Source organism: Cynoglossus semilaevis, chromosome 11 (genome assembly GCF_000523025.1).
Source record: "Cynoglossus semilaevis isolate Cse_v1.0 chromosome 11, Cse_v1.0, whole genome shotgun sequence".
NCBI lineage: Eukaryota > Metazoa > Chordata > Actinopteri > Pleuronectiformes > Cynoglossidae > Cynoglossus > Cynoglossus semilaevis.
In genome coordinates, this window is record NC_024317.1 from 89,178 (window position 1) to 107,339 (window position 18,162).

General features: G+C 43.9%; 1 protein-coding gene across 1 annotated transcript in view; it reads left to right on the plus strand.

Annotated features, from left to right (window-relative positions):
• atg7 (ATG7 autophagy related 7 homolog (S. cerevisiae)) overlaps positions 1-15,469 on the plus strand; it is a 27,315-nt gene extending 11,846 nt beyond the window's left edge. The window contains 2 exon segments of the mRNA XM_025060458.1: positions 680-802; positions 14,649-15,469. Of these exon segments, the coding sequence (XP_024916226.1) occupies positions 680-802; positions 14,649-14,681 (156 nt within the window). The 3' untranslated portion in view covers positions 14,682-15,469.
• Positions 15,470-18,162: the final 2,693 nt, after the last annotated feature.

The following is an 18,162-nucleotide window of genomic DNA, read 5'->3' on the forward strand; positions in this document are numbered from 1 at the left end:
ACACGCCAACCCACAGACACCCCAATCCACAGACACCCCAATCCACAGACACCCCAATCCACAGACACCCCAATCCACAAACACACCAATCCACAGACACGCCAATCCAGAGACACACCAATCCACAAACACACCAATCCACAGACACGCCAACCCACAGACACGCCAACCCAGAGACACGCCAATCCACAGACACGCCAATCCACAGACACACAGACACACCAGCAGAGCTTTACTGATACTTGCGTCATGAAAATGTGCCAAACTACAAACTTCAGGAATGGTTGTACGGTATGTGAGTGTTAACTAGTGTTAACTAGTGTTACCTATTACCTATGATGTCATGCTTCATTATTATAGAATTTAAACAGTACAAATATATGTCTATGGGAAAAGTACTTTCGTTTTGGCTTGATTTATACCACGATTAAACATTTACATTGTTACTTTGTTGTTGTGTTCTTCAACAGAATATTGTGTTTGTAAAGAATGATCCCACAAATAGAGAAGGTGAAATGCCAGTAGACAGTTGAGTTGTATTTATCAGGTTTTTCAACAATTCTGAAATCAGAGCAAACAGGAGATTATTGACCAAACCTAAATGGAAACCTGTTTAAATGATCTCCAAGTGGTGAAGAACTTTTGAAAGTACATTGATCTTGTCTCTTGTTTTGTTCAGGTTCTAAACCACTATGAGAGAGAAGGTTTCAACTTCCTGTCCAAGGTGTTTAATTCTTCACACTCCTTCCTGGAAGACCTGACGGGGCTGACGTTACTGCACCAGGAGACACAGGCAGCAGAGGTAAAACTCACATGTGTGCCCACATGTACTTTGTGTTTTGTTAGCATCAACCCCGGGCATTTTTCGGACCACGGTGTCACTCTTACTTGATGTCCTTGCAGCGCGTTGCTTACGATTTTCAGCACACTTGGTTGTTGAGTACGGGTGGTTTTATCCTCTGACAGAGAGAGACACAGAAAATGAGTGTGTGGGTGGTGCAGGGGGTTGGGTTGGGCCTGGTCCTGTGGATCTGTGGGAAAATCCCACGTACTTTCTCAACTCAAAACACACAAATGGAGGAGGGGAAAGGAGAAAAACAGGAGAGGATTAAGATAGTTATGAAGAGAAGGAGTGTTGATAAAACGAATGACGCAGAGAAGTCAACCACTAGGTCCAAGGACCAGGACCTGCTTCTTTGCCAGTTTGAGGACTGCACTTGAGCTCCTTTCAAAAACCTGATAAGATAAATGTAACACAGCTAAAATAAAGAAAACTGCTGCTAGAGACGCCAAAGTTTTATCTTAACCTGATTGGTCATTGAGATCAGACAACTTTGAAAATGATTAACGTTTAACTTCATAATGTAATTCATGGAATCTTTTTGACACATAGTTATTTTATGCAAGTACTTTGATTTGATATAGTTTGTATTTTGATGACAGGGCCATGTATCGCTACCACAAATATTTTATATGCAGGGTGAATAATTTCTCATTTAGTGAATCAGAAAAACTGTTTATGAATCTAGATCGTAGCTCTTCTTCTATACATTTGACTGGACTTCTGGCAGTTGTGAGTTTAATCCAAGAGTCAGTCCAACTACTTACCCACAATTATTAATGTTAACTAAGCACTAACGTGCATGTAAATTTTTTGTTTCCATGATTCCACCTCTCACTGGTATCTAGTAAAGGTTTCAGAGTTCTGCTGTGGGGCCCCGGCAGTTTCCTACTATTGTGGGTTCTGCCACCTCTTTGAGTGTGACCAGCTTGGATATAATGAAAGACCTGGCCCTTTTTTCATGAGCATATTCATTCACGGTGGCATCCTTTGCTCTGATGCCTCCTCCCAAACACACCACATTAGAGAAGACAAGACTGATACTAGACAGATCGTTTACTTTAAGCCTTCCTGGGAACCATTTTGGCTCTTCTTTGTGTGAGGTCATCAAGCCTGACATTTGATGGATGCCATAGTCCTTAAATAAACTATCTCCATGTCATTCCCACTCATACCTTGTTCTCCCTAAACCCACAACAATCTCTTTGACCTTCCCATCTGGAGTTTTTCCCCAATCACCAAGGCGGTATATCGCAGCATGACCCTCCTCCTACGCAAATCAAAAATAGGCCTAAAGTATGATGCTGATACCACCAAGCTTCATGGTTGGTAGAATGTTCATTTGGGGATTTGCAATGATTTTTCTTTTTTATGGGCCAAACCTATGTTTAGTAATTCTGTCCAGAAAGGTTCAACCACAGTCTGACTGGACACAATTTCCCCAGAGACTCTGAATTTATGTTTGTATAAAGTTAAGCTAGGTGTGTACATTTCTTTCGGCTGGAAAAAGCTTCTGTTTTGCTAGTATTTCCCACGTTACCAATAAATGACAAATGTAGGGGATTGATGACATATGAGAAAGACATCCCATAAATCCCTGCAGCCCATTAATGTGACACTGACTTCTTGAGAAATTAGACATGGAAATATCTCTGTGTAGCTACCTTATATGTAAGATTTTTAGCATATTAGGTACTAGCCGTTAGCTGGCCATCAGCCACCTGTGGCTGTGACATCACTATAGCTTGTTCATATGTGTATTTCCATGGATGATTTGGTATGGTAGTGGTATCCAGCTGCGTTCAGTCTCTAACCAGGTCTGTAGTTTGTGCCTTTTCTCTTCAGTCACAGTACCAGGAGGTTGTTTTGATTGTTCAGCCCACTAGCGCCAGAAGTCTTAGTGCTTGCTTCCTGCACACAGACTAGCTACTCTGAAAAACCACTGCTCATGGAGGACATCCCTACAAGTGTTTTTTTTTATTTTTTCTGATTCCTGGAAGGGACATAAGTTATTCCCTTGCCTGCAGAAACATATTATTACTAATTTCATAAGATCCCACTAGAAACAGGCTAGTGGTTTCTGGTGGATTCTGACCCTGAAATAATGATAATTCTCAATGTAAAAATTACAGCTGTCTTCGGATAACCTTTTTTATGTGTACATTTTGGAGGTGTATACAACGATGAGTCATCACAGGATGACGACTGCTTTGGGTGACTTTTGTCGAGAGTTGTTGCTTGAGGAAGTCTCACTTGACCCGGTGTAGACTGTGTGAAGGACAGTGGTCTCTGACAGGGTCTATCTACTGTAACTGCACAGATTTTCACAGTTTTCACTGCTGCTCTCCTCACTCCAGACCATGTGTGTCTCTACACGTTGTCTGCTGTGACAGAGTCGAACCATTCTGACCTATAATCTCCATCACCAAACAGCACTACTATGTACTTAGGGACTATTTTGAGCAGGTTTGTAACCTGAGAACTGCTTTTTATGTGGTCACAACAGGGTTTTGGGGAAGTTTAAGTTTGGTAAAAATGTCGACAGTGCGTGCGTGTTTGTGTGTGCGTGTGTTACAGTAAAGACCCAAAGCTCTGGTAGGATCAGAGTGGACTGTGTACTGTGGCCAGTATTTAACAGTATTCAATGTCTTCTACATTGATTTATTTATTTTTGTACATTATTTTAAAATCTGGAAATTTTCCTTATCTAGTTTGTTCTAGATGATTTTCGCCCACATGATTGTGTAGATAATGTGAGTGTATGTACGTCAGAGCAGGGAAATGGCCGAACCTACTGTAATCCCACACACACACACACCAACACAAACACACACAGAGAAAATGAGTGTCTGAAAAAAAGGGAACAGAAAGTCTGTCCTCTAACAGTAGCAGTATAAAATACTTCATAGATGTAAAAAAATGAAATAAGACGGCCCAAACTCCAAAGACGACACTATATGAAACAGCAAATGTAGAACAGAAGTTCAACGTTTCAGCAAAGAGTCAAGACTGTGTCCGTTTGACTGTCCAGACATGGGTGCCGCTCAGACTCAGGCTACAGAAGCCACATTAGTAAACAATGGAATTCAAGTACACGGACCAGTGCCACACGGTGGGTGGTTGGGTGAATAGCAATAACTGGTGGTGATTTTTTGTATGACAGTCGTATGTTTTTCTCGTTTCTGTCGTGGTTTCCTCTCACAGTCCAATTACATGCAGAGTTTGTCTAATGGTTCACAGGAAATTGATCGTTGGTGTGAATCAGAGATCTGTGCTTGTGGCTGACATTGTGTAACTTAGAATAAGTTTGTGAAACCCAATAAGGATCTGAATAAACAATGGGGACCTAATGTAAGTGTGGCTCAGGGAAATGTCTTCCCTCTGTGCATGAGATCAAGGCGAGCCTGTGATCTTTGGTGGCTCTGTTTCCTTCTGCCCTGGTTTACAGTAAGTGTTGTTGTGTCTCCTTATTCTCTCTGACTGTAAATGCCCCCAAACAGAGGATGTTAACCACTCTGTACAAAGGCTCTCTATGCTTCACCCCCGTCCACCTACTCACACAGCATGACGCATCAGTCACATGATAAGAGCTGGGAACGGAACAAGTCCAACTGATGGTCCTTCATGGCTCTGATTGTGTTTTTACAAATGGAAGAAACCAGTTTTGTCCTGCCACTAATCATCACCTTGAGTCGTGCTCCTGCTCTGGAGGAGCAGAAGTTTCCTCACCATCCACGGCCTGTTCTGCTCTGTTCTCTCTACTCTAAAAACAGTTGAGTTAATTATGTTGGCCCACGACCCGGCAGTTTGGAACACCTACAAGTAGGAGCATGTACGCACACAGTAACATGACTCTTCTCCTCTGGTTGGTCACATGCTCTCTCTTTCTCTTCCACACACACACACACACACACAAAAACACACACGTTGACTCCTGGGGTGTGGCGGCCCCCAGTCTGTCAGAGCTACAGTTGCTACATGCTACAATTATTACCAGATGGAATCAGGGAAAACATATTAAACCTGCGTTTTCATTACCACACAGTACACCCCACTGCAGTGTGTGTGTGTGTGTGTTTCAATCTAAAATCATAAATTAAATCAAACCAACTCCTTATCCCTGATGATTTCCACTCCCCTTTATGTCAACCTTTGGGTTAGAGTTAGTTTTTAGTTTAGTTTTTTTTTTTCTTATCGAGACCCAAACTTGTTCCGTGGTTGTTGCCCAACGATAAGTTATTACGTAAAGCAGCCAAAGTTGCAATGATTTCTGAATTTTACATAAAAGAAAAAACATTTTGGTTCCAGCTTCAAGATTAACTTCAACAACAAAGACCTGAGGAAATGTTATTATTACTGTGACATCACTTTTTTTCTTAATATTTTCCTGATGCTTAAATCACATAAAATGGCTAAATATTTGGTTTCTATGCAAAAAGGTTCCAGACCAAAGCTGATGTAGTTTTTAACAACCAGCAGGTAATAATTAGTGACAATAAAAGATAAGCCTCCTTTTCCCATTCACTTTCTTCTTCTTGGTTTATTCATGGACGCTGAGACTACGTCACCAGAGTGGAGAAGAAATAGACACCTCCGTATCTGTCCTCATAATTAGGGCTAATTTTATTAATTATAGTGATTAATCCCATGATTGTCTGTAGTTAACTCATGACTAATTGCAGATTAATTGCACATTTTCACTCGTTACAGACATACCCGAAGACGGATGTTTTTTGTTCTCTTAAACATGGGAATCAACAAATGTCTCTGTTTTATGCAAATTTATGCAAATTTCTATTTGCATAAATGGGAAGAGAAATGGAGTAGGGGTGATCTTGCAGATGTTCAAAACAAAATCACATTTTCTTAAGAATATTGTGCAGAAGTATATATATAGTAATATATATATATATATACATATATATCTTCAGAGGGGATTTGGGATGATGTGGGAGTTTAAAGGAGAATTGTTAGTGATGTTTGTTGAGTTGGAGTGTCACTGTGTTCAGAGTGGAGATTATGACGAGAAAAGAATCTGAGCCGTTTGGAATGACACAAGAGCGCTTTCTATTTGTCCTCAAATATCCATGTTAGGGTGAGGGTGTCATGATACTACATTTTGTCAATGTGCCATCCTGACTGTACTTGAAAAAGACTTTATATTTGGCCTGTGTATCAGAACAGTCTGACTCCACAACATCCTGTCACTGTGTCAAATACCACACATTCTGTACCAGGGCAGTTACTGGGTTAGGTCATAGCTCAGACACCCCCCCCGCCCCACACACACACACCCTCCCCATGCAGTTGTTAAGGTAACTTGAGTCTCTGTCTGTTTTTGTTCCGTGCTACAGGCAGTTATATTCAGCAGACATCCCATAGTTTGTTCTAAATGTCTGCATGACTCTATCACTATGTGGTGAACATTGTGTATATTTGGAAGTGTCCTTTATTTAAAAGGCCATTTAGTGGAGCGGGGGGGGGGGGGGGGGGGGGGGGCTCCTGTGACTGGATTTAATAGTCTTTCTGTTTAGAGATGAGATTAGGTTATGTAAGTGGAGATGGTTCAATGCTGCAGGGCCTGAGAGGATGCATGGTCCCAAAGTCTCTAGTCTGGGTGGGGGGGGAACAAATACCATTCCTCAGTCACAGTCACGTTATTTTCATATGTTATAAATCAGATCCTCACATTGGAAAGTTGACCAGAACCTATACATGGCTCCTGCTCACCGGCGCCAGCTAGTCCAGTGTAGTCCCTTCCTGTTGGCCTGCAGCTGCTCATAAGCCAGGATAGACCCTCAGACAGACCGTCAGACAGACAGACCATAAGACAGACAAACCGTCAGACAGACAGACCGTCAGACAGACCCTCAGACAGACCGTCAGACAGATAGACCATCAGACAGCCCTACCGACAGACAGACCATCAGACCGACAAACCGGCAGACAGACAGACCATCAGACAGACGGACCGTCAGAAAGATAGACCCTCAGACAGACCATCAGACAGACGGACCGTCAGAAAGATAGACCCTCAGACAGACCGACAGACAGACAAACCGTCAGACAGACAAACCGTCAGACAGACAAACCGTCAGACAGACAAACCGTCAGACAGACAGACCGTCAGACAGACATACCATCAGACAGACAGGCCGTCAGACAGACAGACAGACCATCAGACAGACAGACAGTCAGAAGGACACAGACTGTCAGACAGACAGACAGACAGACGGACCATCAGACCTATTAATTATTGGGCAACAATAACAATGAACTAGAGCCCACTGTTTTTAAAAATATATATATATAAATAATCTGAGCGTTGATGAAAAGGTTCGTCCACCTCACCGTCACCAAATCACAATTTGAATGAATTTCAATAATACTATATTTAAATATTCAAAGAGTTTTTTACTAAGACGTCAGTGAACGATCAGAGCTAACAGTCGGCTGCGATGATCGTCTGATTGCATGAAAACAACGATCGTTTGTTTCACATCTCGCATTTTCCCACGGGGCCTTTTTTGGTTCGACTCCTGTTTGATTGCTTCTCTGACCACACGTCACATGACTTTGACTCACAAATCTAATTAAGTCAAGGGCAGGTCTGAGCTGCAGCCCACACACACACACACACACACACACATTGGTTTGTACAGCTAAGACCAGAACATTACCCATAATGCTAACCACAGCCACCAGTGTCTGACTCGCACTGTAGTTGAAGTCGTCCTGTTGGTGCTATCTGTTGTTCTGCTTTGTTCTGCTTTGTTCTGCTTTGTTCTGCTTTGTTCTGGAGATTTCCCATAGTTTATACAGAAATGTTCTGAACTTTTTGTACAAACACTTTGTTTTCACAACTTTAAAGTTAGAGCATTCTCTAGAGGAAGCACAATGACAACTACTGAAGCGCAGATTTGTGAAAAAATATACACAAATAGTAATAGGAAGTCTTCGGTTTACGATGTCCATGACCAACAGCATTCTGTGGCTATGTCGCCATCTCCTATAAATGTATTAAGAAAGTATTGTTCCATCATCATCATTATTTCAACTATTTTGCCAGTGCGGGATCAATAAAGTTTAATCTAAACTAACCTAATCATTCTGACCTACAGTGTTAAAACTCCACTAGTTTGCACGGGAACTAGTTGGCGATCGGAGTGGACATACAGCATCACGCAGTGCCTTATGCAGAAGACGTCTTTGTTACATTTGCTGGTTGTACGCTGAATGTTCTGGAATTATTCTACAGCTCACAGATCTGAACTGCAGGCAGGCCACAGATCCACTAGAGGCCACTAGACTCCTCCCACTGAAATGTCCATGGATTTATGAACATCATATTTGCCAGAGCTGCTTCCTGATTGATCATATTGTTATAGTCACCTGTTCCTTGGCTACTGACCAACGTTTATGCGGTTGCTCAAAGACGGAAAAATCACACACATTCCCAAGTGAAGTGTAAGCAAATTTAGAGTTAACAGGAAAATCTAAAACTGAAAAACTGGGTTTTTACAGAAGCACATGCAGTACAGGACATACATGCAGTACAGGACGTACATGCAGTACAGGACGTACATGCAGTACAGGACGTACATGCAGTACAGGACGTACATGCAGACGTACATGCAGTACAGGACATACATGCAGTACAGAGTGTATATGCAGTACAGTACATGCTGCATGTACGTATCGTCTCGTCATTAAATCATGGAGAACGTGTCACCAGCTCTTAACTCCAGGCACCTGGAAATCATTGAATATGTGTAATTTGAAGGCAGTTTAAATCGTACCATCGACACACACACATTGTTCAACACTTGTGACTCAACTCATGACTCAGAACTGGTGTTGAGAACTTGGTACAATATACAGGAAACGTGTCAGAAGGAAAAAGGGGCCCAGTGAGGAGAGACGAGGAAGAGATGAAGTGGGAGACGGGAGTGAGGAACAGACTGAGCATGGTCAAAAAGAGGAACCACGCTGTCATGAAGAAGGATGAAGACTCAGAGTCGTCACTGCTGAGGAGAAGCTGAAATCAAACAAGAAGATGAAGTTGGAGGTAGTTGTCCTGAAAACAAGAACTCAGCTGTGGCTCCACACCCAACCACAGGAGAGAGACTCTGAGAACAGAGAGCAGCAGGAGGGGGAGGAGGTGGGGGAGGAGGAGTCTGCCCCACTTCTAGTACAGAAAAGAAAAACAGGGAAGAGAAGATCAAATTTCCAGTCTTTTGTGTGCGAACAGGAAAAGGAGGGAAGAGAAGGTAGGAAGCAGCTCCGCTTCCAGACTGATCTGGGGTCAGGGTCAGAGCCGAGGGACGTGACCTCAGCTGGGACCCTAACCCTGAGGCTGTTCCCACCACAGTGCCTCTGAAACATCTCCACCACCTTCACTCCCATCTGATGTCTTTAACCTTTGGCCCTAGAAGGGACTGCGCCCCTCTTCTATCGCCCCCACACTTTCTGTTTCTGTCACTGCCGTCAGTCTGCAGTTTGAGCAGAAACGTGTTTGTGATTTTCAGACTCAACAGATGAAACCAAACAGTCAGACTACAACTTTGGTAACAGACCACCACAGACCATAGCAGAGAGTTCATATACGAAGAGTGAGGAGTTGATTCATTTGAATGTGTGAATTTTTTAAAGAAAAAATTAGCAGTTTTTTTAAAAAAAATGTTTTGGTGGATTACAGATTAGTGAGAACGTGGATTAACTGCACCCCTCTGGTGGCAGGTGGGATAAATTACCACCAGAACACCCCAAAAACATTTTGTTTCCATCACAAACAAATCTGAGAAATTCCAACATCTGTCTTACAACTTTTTGACTTGGTGTTGTCTACGTGTACGTGTGTGTGTGTGTGTGTGAGAAACCTGATAGGGTTATTGTGTTGTGTGTCTGTCTCCACCTCTTCCTGTCTCCAACCATGTCCTTGTCTTCCTCTTCCTGCCTCAAATTGCCCTGAACAGTGTCCCACACACACACACACACACACACACACACAGTTCTCAGTGTTCCCCCCCAGAGGCCCCCCAGGCCTGGAACAATGAGGACTCCAGAGAAAAGACAGACGATCGCTGCACGGAACTCAAAATGCTCTTTTAAAAAACATTATTTTTTAATATTTCATTTCTATCTAGATTCCATAGTTATGGATGTCTAAATACCCCCACTCCACCCCCCACCCCCCCCCCCCCCCCCCCCCCCCCCCGCCCCCTGGTGAGAGCCGCCCGGTTGTTGTTGGGTCACCCTGGGGGGTGGGGGAGGTAAGAAGAAAACAATCACATCTCTGTGAGTGTTGTGAAACATCGGCTGCTCAGACATAAAGAAGATGCTGCTAACTTGTAGCTACATAAAGAAACAGAAATGAAGGAACCACAGCTTGGACCACAGGCACCGTGTGGCTCTGGTTCCTTAAAAGTTCTGGTTGTCAGTGAAATGGGTGTTTTTCCGTGGTTGAACCTCACCGTCAGTGAGGCTGCCTGTGATTGGACCAGTGTTGGGGTTAGGATAAAGTATGGGATTGGTTGACTAACCATCCTTCAGACTTTTACAGTGTTAATCCTTCTAAGAAGACAGCCAATCAACAGGCATCATGGGGCCAGATACAAACAATCATTCACACTTAGATTCACACTTCATTCAGAGTGAACTGGTATCCTAGTCCTGTGGAGGGAAACTGAAGACTACTAACCACTAACCGCTCTAACCACCCACCTGTTATAACAACAGTAATTATCACTGGTTCACACTGATTCATAAACATGGATGATTACTGATACTGCAACTTGGAATAGCGCCCGATACCGATATCAATCCGATACCTTCTTGTCTCCTCCAGCAGGCGGCAGGCTCTGCTGTTACTGAGGAAACAGAGTCAATGTTTACAGCACGTTTCAATGTTGATTCTGTTATTGTAAAACCAATGAGTGTGAGTCAGACACTGACTGACTGACTGACCGACTGACTGACTGACTGACTGACTGACTGAGAACAGCATGTGTTCAATTAAGATTATCTTTAGAGTGAACCAGCAAATAAGCTAATAAGCTAATAGCTAATAAGTCAAAAGTATGACAAAAAGATGAAACGCTTGGTACAGAACTGGACTCGTTGGATTTCGTTGTACTCTGCTGTACAGTGACAACAAAGACTATTCTGTTCTGTTCTATTCTATTCTGTTGATAATTTACCAAATATGAGTCAATTTAGGTTCTGCATGAGTCAACATGAAGACGGGCTGCTGTGACAGTGGGTGTGGCTAAAGACGGGGCCAGTTTGAAGCTGAGTGAGAACTAGTACAGAGTGAACAAGTAACATCGCCAAACATCCTGGCCTCCATCCTTTCACCACTGGTTGGGGACACACCGCACCACATAGCCAACTCACGGGACTTCACCAACAAGATAAGGGGCCTAGAACTGGACACGGATGAGACCATGATCTCCTACGACATCACATCACTTTTTACATGCATCCCCCACCACAGAGGCAGTAGCAACAGTGAGGATGTCCTTTCTACAAGATCACACCCTGCCGGTAAGAACCAACCTGACCATTGACCACATTTGTGCCCTTCTAGATTTCTGATGTCATCGTTCCATACATTCCAGGAGTTTCGGAAAAACTTAGGAGGATCCTTAACCAACACCAGATCCCTGTACACTTCAAACCTGGCAACACCCTAAGACAAAACTGGTTCATCCCAAAGACAAGACTCCAAGGAATGAGCTGGACAACGTGGTTTATGCCATTCAGTGCAGTGAGGAGTGTACAGACCAGAACACTGGGGAGACCGACCCACCATGGCCCAACACAGGAGGACCGACTCCTCAGGACAGGACTCAGCTGTTCACATACACCTCAAGGACAAAACACACTCCTTTGAGGACAACAATATCCACATGATGGCCAGGGAAGACAGATGGTTTGAGAGAGGGGTAAAAGAAGCCATTTTTGTCAACCTGGAAAAACCATCAGTCAACAGAGGAGGTGGACTCAGACCCAACCTACAATCACCCACATACAAAGCACCTTTAGGAACAATACCCAAAGGTTTCACACAACAAAGAGGCAGGTGACCGAAACCATTCTGATGGGGACCACAACGACCTGTCAGACTCTTAACGACTGTTTACACTTTCACAGTTGACCCCAAGGCCCTACCCAACAGGGTGGACCTGAAGTAGCTTTATTCTTTCACACCTAGAGTATATATCTGCTGTACTCCCCACCACCAGTGGGTGCTGTACTCCCCACCACCAGTTAGAACTGAAGAAGCCTCTTGGATGAGACCTGACCACACATGGCCAATCTCTTGACCTTAATTCAGACCTACAGTTGTTGGTACAAAACTCACAAGTGAAACTTTTTTGCCTATTATTGCTGCATAAAAGACTGTTTTTTGAGGAGCTTTTCTGGAGCTATTCATGTTACATAAGTTGCGCCCACCCCCACCTCAACCTCCTTCACTACCCTAGCCAGCCTCCCCCTTTCTGCCCTCCATCTCTTTTCATTACGCACAAAAAATTTCTTTAAAACACACGCCATCAGGGCAGCATGGCCGACTTCCAGAGAGGGGCTGCGGTGTCTCCCCCTACGGTCACTGACAGTCTCCCCCTACGGTCACTGACAGTCTCCCCCTACGGTCACTGACAGTCTCCACCGGAGGTCACTGACAGTCTCCACCTGCGGTCACTGACAGTCTCCCCCTACGGTCACTGACAGTCTCCCCCTACGGTCACTGACAGTCTCCACCGGAGGTCACTGACAGTCTCCACCTGAGGTCCCTGACAGTCTCCACCTGCGGTCACTGACAGTCTCCACCGGAGGTCACTGACAGTCTCCACCTAAGGTCACTGACAGTCTCCACCTACGGCCACTGACAGTCTCCACCTACGGTCACTGACAGACTCCACCTACGGCCACTGACAGTCTCCACCTACGGTCACTGACAGTCTCCACCTGAGGGCACTGACAATATCCACCGACGGTCACTGACAGTCTCCACCTAAGGTCACTGACAGTCTCCACCTGCGGTCACTGACAGTCTCCCCCTACGGTCACTGACAGTCTCCACCTGAGGTCACTTACAGTCTCCACCTACGGTCACTGACAATATCCACCTACGGTCACTGACAGGCTCCACCTACGGTCACTGACAATATCCACCTACGGTCACTGACAGACTCCACCTACGGCCACTGACAGTCTCCACCTACGGCCACTGACAGTCTCCACCTACGGTCACTGACAATATCCACCTACGGTCACTGACAGGCTCCACCTACGGTCACTGACAATATCCACCTACGGTCACTGACAGGCTCCACCTACGGTCACTGACAATATCCACCTACGGTCACTGACAGTCTCCACCTACGGTATATAAAATATTTACCAGTATGCAAAAGATCCACTAGGTGGCAGTAATACAACTCACAAGATGCAGATCTTTCAGTAAAGCCCAAGGAAGAAGCGTAGCTGAGCATGTTTGCAGGGTTAGCCTGGCCTAGCCTGATGATGACTCACTCACAATCTAAAAAATGCTACATACTAACGTGGTGCTAACACACTGTAAATAGACAACAGGCTAGCACCTCATCTTCTTATTGAGGTTAACAGGATTTTGCAAAATCTTTTATGCCCGATGCGATTTGGGACCAGGTGAAATTTAACCCCTAATCTTCTGTATGGTTGGGTGAAAATGTCACTTACACTCGAGATGCTAGCACACTAAATTAATGCTATGACTCACCACTGGGTGGTGCAGGAAAAATAAGATAACATTTGAACTGAAATATGCGATTATCGTGGGAACATTTTGTTAGTCAGTTCGGAACAAGGGGTATTCTGTGGTTTGGAGGTAGGATTAGAGGAAGGCTAGGTCTTCGATATTTCTAATGCTTAAGGTTAGGGTAGGAGGCTAGGGAATTGTTACGGCTACGTGTGTTTTGGCTCTGTGTGAATGACGTCTTACAGAGAAAGAATGTAAAAAATGTGCTGCCATGTGTACGCCAGTGTTTACTGACACAGGGCTGCGAGAGGAGGAGAGAGAAATGGGGGGAGAGTGGGGGAGACAGAGAAAGAGGGGAGAGAGAGAGAGTTCTGTGTGTATGTGATATGTACAATATGCACAAACACATGCACATGTGTTTGTACAGTTGTTTGTTTCTGGTTTAACTAAACTTGTGGGGACCTCTGGGAAACTACTGTTTGAGTTGGGATTTCAATAAGGGGGAGATTAAAGTCAGGATTAAGATTAAGAATATATTTCAAATGTTTTAGGTCAAGAGAATTCATAACCTCCATGATGTGAAGGGTGTGTGTGCGTTTGTGTGTGAGAGAGTTGGAAAGAACTAGTGACTCACACACTTCTGTCACTTCCTGTTAAGAGCACTTTTGTGCGTAACAATTGCAATTTTGAGAGCTGCTGCATAACTGGTGTGTGTGTGTGTGTGAAAGCACAGCAGCTGCAGGCCGTCTCTCTGTGACACACTCCTGGACCCGGCCTGTCAGTTGTGTTAGCTCCTCCCCTTTCTGTTTTTATTTATATTCCATATTATTTTGTCGTCGTAACGTCCGTCATCGTAGCGTCTGACGTCGATTTCGTCTCTATTCTAGTTTTAGCTTTAGTTCAAAGGTTGATGTAAGACAGGAGCACCCATCAAAGGCCGTGGACTTTTCAAGCGAAGATGGGATGTCCACTAAGGCCATCAAACTGCCCCCAAGCATGTTTGCCCCCTAAAGTCCACTTTCTATGATTAGTATAAGTGTAAATTTTCTGTTTGTCTTCCTTCAGATTTGGGACATGAGCGATGACGAGAGCATCTGAAGGACCAACACATCCGGAGCCAGTTAAAGTCTCGGGACGGCAGGGGAGGAAGTGACTCATCAGGAGCTTAGTGGACAACGTTGGAGCCATTCAAATGATCTGACGTGGAGTACGTCATGAAGGAAACATCGTAAAAAGCTTCATATTATTTTCTTTTCTTTCTAATGGGTTGATATAACGTGGGATTGTAGTAATACTGTTAACAATGGTAGTTTTAATAACTTAGTGGTGACTGCTGAGATCATCACAGGTCTCCACCATAAATACTCCACAGACAGCGTCACAAGGTTTCAAATGTTTGTTGTCGATACTACGGGACAAAATCATTCAAAAATAAAATGCAAGAAATATTTTTTAAACATTAGGACCAACATTCTCTACACATTTATTCAAAATCAGGATCAGTTTGCTTCAGTCTTTTGACTATTTATCAAAATAATGGAAACACTTTTTTCAACCCGTGTTATTGATGTTTGATAATGAATGGTTCTGTGAGCAGCCAAGGTTTTTTCTGTTGCTACATGGATGCGCTTGTTTCCGTACTGTGTTGTATTGGTTCTGCCAACATCAAGGTGATGGAGTGTGTGTGTGCGCGCGTGTGTGAGAGAGACGCTAATGGACACATTTGATGCAACATGAAACAAAACGTTCACTTAAATTCCACCAGTAAGAGCTTCGTCAACGTCACGTCTTCACATCAAACACACATTCTTTCCATCGTTCTGGTTTTCTCCACCTCCTAATCCACTGTTGACTAACCTGTAATAAAGTGTGTGTGCTACATCTCATCTTTGTGTATAAGTTTTATTCTGCTGATCAGGTGTGTGAACCACAGAACACGCAAACCCTAAACAGAAAGACTGGGGATCAAACCTCTTACTGTATGACAAGAGCACTAACCACTCTTCAACTGTGAAGATATTTTACTTTTTCAACAACATCCTTAGAAACGTGGTTTATAAATGTACGGATCTTCTGACTGAAGTGATTCCACTGAGAACAACCATCAACCGCCTGTAGAAACCATTTCACAACTACAAACACCAGAGGACAGACAGACAGTCAGTCAGACAGACAGAGTCAGTCAGTCGGACAGACAGACAGACAGACAGACAGTCAGTCAGTCAGACAGACAGAGTCAGTCAGTCGGACAGACAGACAGACAGACAGACAGTCAGTCAGTCAGACAGACAGAGTCAGTCAGTCGGACAGACAGACAGACAGACAGACAGACAGACAGAGGTTTAAAAGCACTTTATTGTTCATGAAGGCTACTTTACGTACAAAAAAGGTGGCCTGCCAAAACCTTTTTAGTAGGAGGAGACACAGCGCCACACATTGACTGTTTTGATACATATGTTACAGTTCAGAGTACGACTACCACTAAGTACAAGCTACTTCCACTTCAAAAAAAAAGGACCTGGAAAATATGGCTGAGAGTAAAGAGTGAATCCTCTTTGATTCCTGGCCACAGTTTCCATGTTTCCAGATGAAGGTGGAGAACTCTTCTTCTTCACCTCACTGTGACACAAGGAGGAAGATGAAGTGAGCAGTGATTTCACCATCGTCTCATCACTTCTGTCAGAATCCAGTGACGAGATACGACAGTGTGCACTGAGCTAGTGGCGAATGTGTTGATCAAACCGTGGTAACGGGCCCTCTCAAAGGTCCGACTCTTTTGGTTGGTGAACCATTTGTTCAATGTGTCAGAAGTTCTACAGTCAAACACCATTCAAATGATTGCCATGACAACGGGAACAACAGGTGGAAGTAGCGTTTGTCAGTGATGACGCAGTGGTTTCACTCTGAACGTTCACTCTAACGCCACAAACTCTACAAAGACAAAAAGATCAACTTTTTCACAAAGAAAAAATGCAATGATTACAACAAAAGACAGGAAGAAAAAAACAATTAAATAACTATATAATCATTAACATATTAATTGTTCCTCTAAAAATACCTAGGATTTTCTTTTCTCTGTACATTCTTTACGCACAGCGTAACGATGGTCTTACAGTTAGCCAGTATAAAAAAGTCTTCTTTTATTTTAAGTGATTTTCCTACAGTGTGTAGGGAGTGTGTTGCCGCAGCAGAAAGAGCGCCCCCCCTACCTACAGGGTGGTATTGAAACAAAATCATACAAACCAAAGCAAAAACCTTTTTGACCTTAACCCCCATTTCCCCTCATGTTGTTTACCAAACAAAAAACAAACAATGACACCCCCCACTGAACGTCAGAGGCAACTACAGGTTCGTGGATCTCATACGGGTCCAACGGGAGCGCAGCTCCTGAGGCACCCCCCCAACCCCCCACCCACAGGCAACCAAAGACATCACAGTTCGCACCACTTTGAACGGACAGAACGCCAGATTACAACATGCCGCAACTGGAGACAGTGGAATGTACGGACATATGACATCATCACTAGGTGGTGGTGGTTGGGGGGGGGGGGGGCATTTGTTAAATGGCATCAACATCAAGTGTGGAGATGATTCTCTGCGTGTGTGTGTGTTAGAGGAATGTTTGCCACTGGACTCTTTTGTTAAACAGACTGCAGTGTTGGAGCGCTAACTGGAGCGCTAACTGCAGCACACACACTTTAATGTTGTTCACACACAAAGGCTTTGAAATACCAAAAAAAAAAAACAGTGTCTGCAGACACCAAATCCAGACACGACCAGAGAGTGGCGCTGTGGTCAGGGCTATAACTGAAGACACATCCAGATTATCACATTCATCTCTTTGTCTTTAAACACAACAATTGTTTATGTTAGTGCTATTATCGTCTTCTTTTTTCTTATTGGCTGGATCCTTTACCAAGTACTTTGGTAACTAGATCCAGTAGGTGGCACTAAAGCAACTCCCTAATTTGAATTTTGTAATACAGCTGTTAACGGTGTACAGCAGAATTGACAGGCGCTCAGCGCTATAGCACACAGGCCAGCTGAACGTCACCTTGACTGTCCTGTTACCACGGCTTTGACTCTGTGCATCCAGCCAATGAACCACGGCACCACAACTGCACCCCCTGCTCCCCCTGGAGTGTGGGAGCTGCAGAAATGGTTGGATACTTTTCCAGAACATTCCAGTCTGTTGTGTCAGTTTGGTGTCTCAGCTCAGTCACTGATGGATCAACATCTACAGGGCAGCAGCCAATCAGCTGCTGCGTTCAGGTGAGAACAGAGCCTGTCCGGAGGCTTCGTCACCAAACCAAAGTATAAAACTGTAATAACACTACAACAACAATAACAATGTGGAGTACAACTGAGCCAGCAGTGAGTGTAGAGTGTCTAAGTCTGTTACTAACAACCAGAGAAGTAACAACGAGCGTCCAAAGCTAACAGTCGTTAAGAGTGAAATGTTTAAAACAACAACAACAACAACAACAACACACTAAGGGATACCAGCTATTACTGACAAGTCATGAGAGCATGCATCTGAAAAACCATTAGTTAACCCTCCCATCTATCTATCTACCCG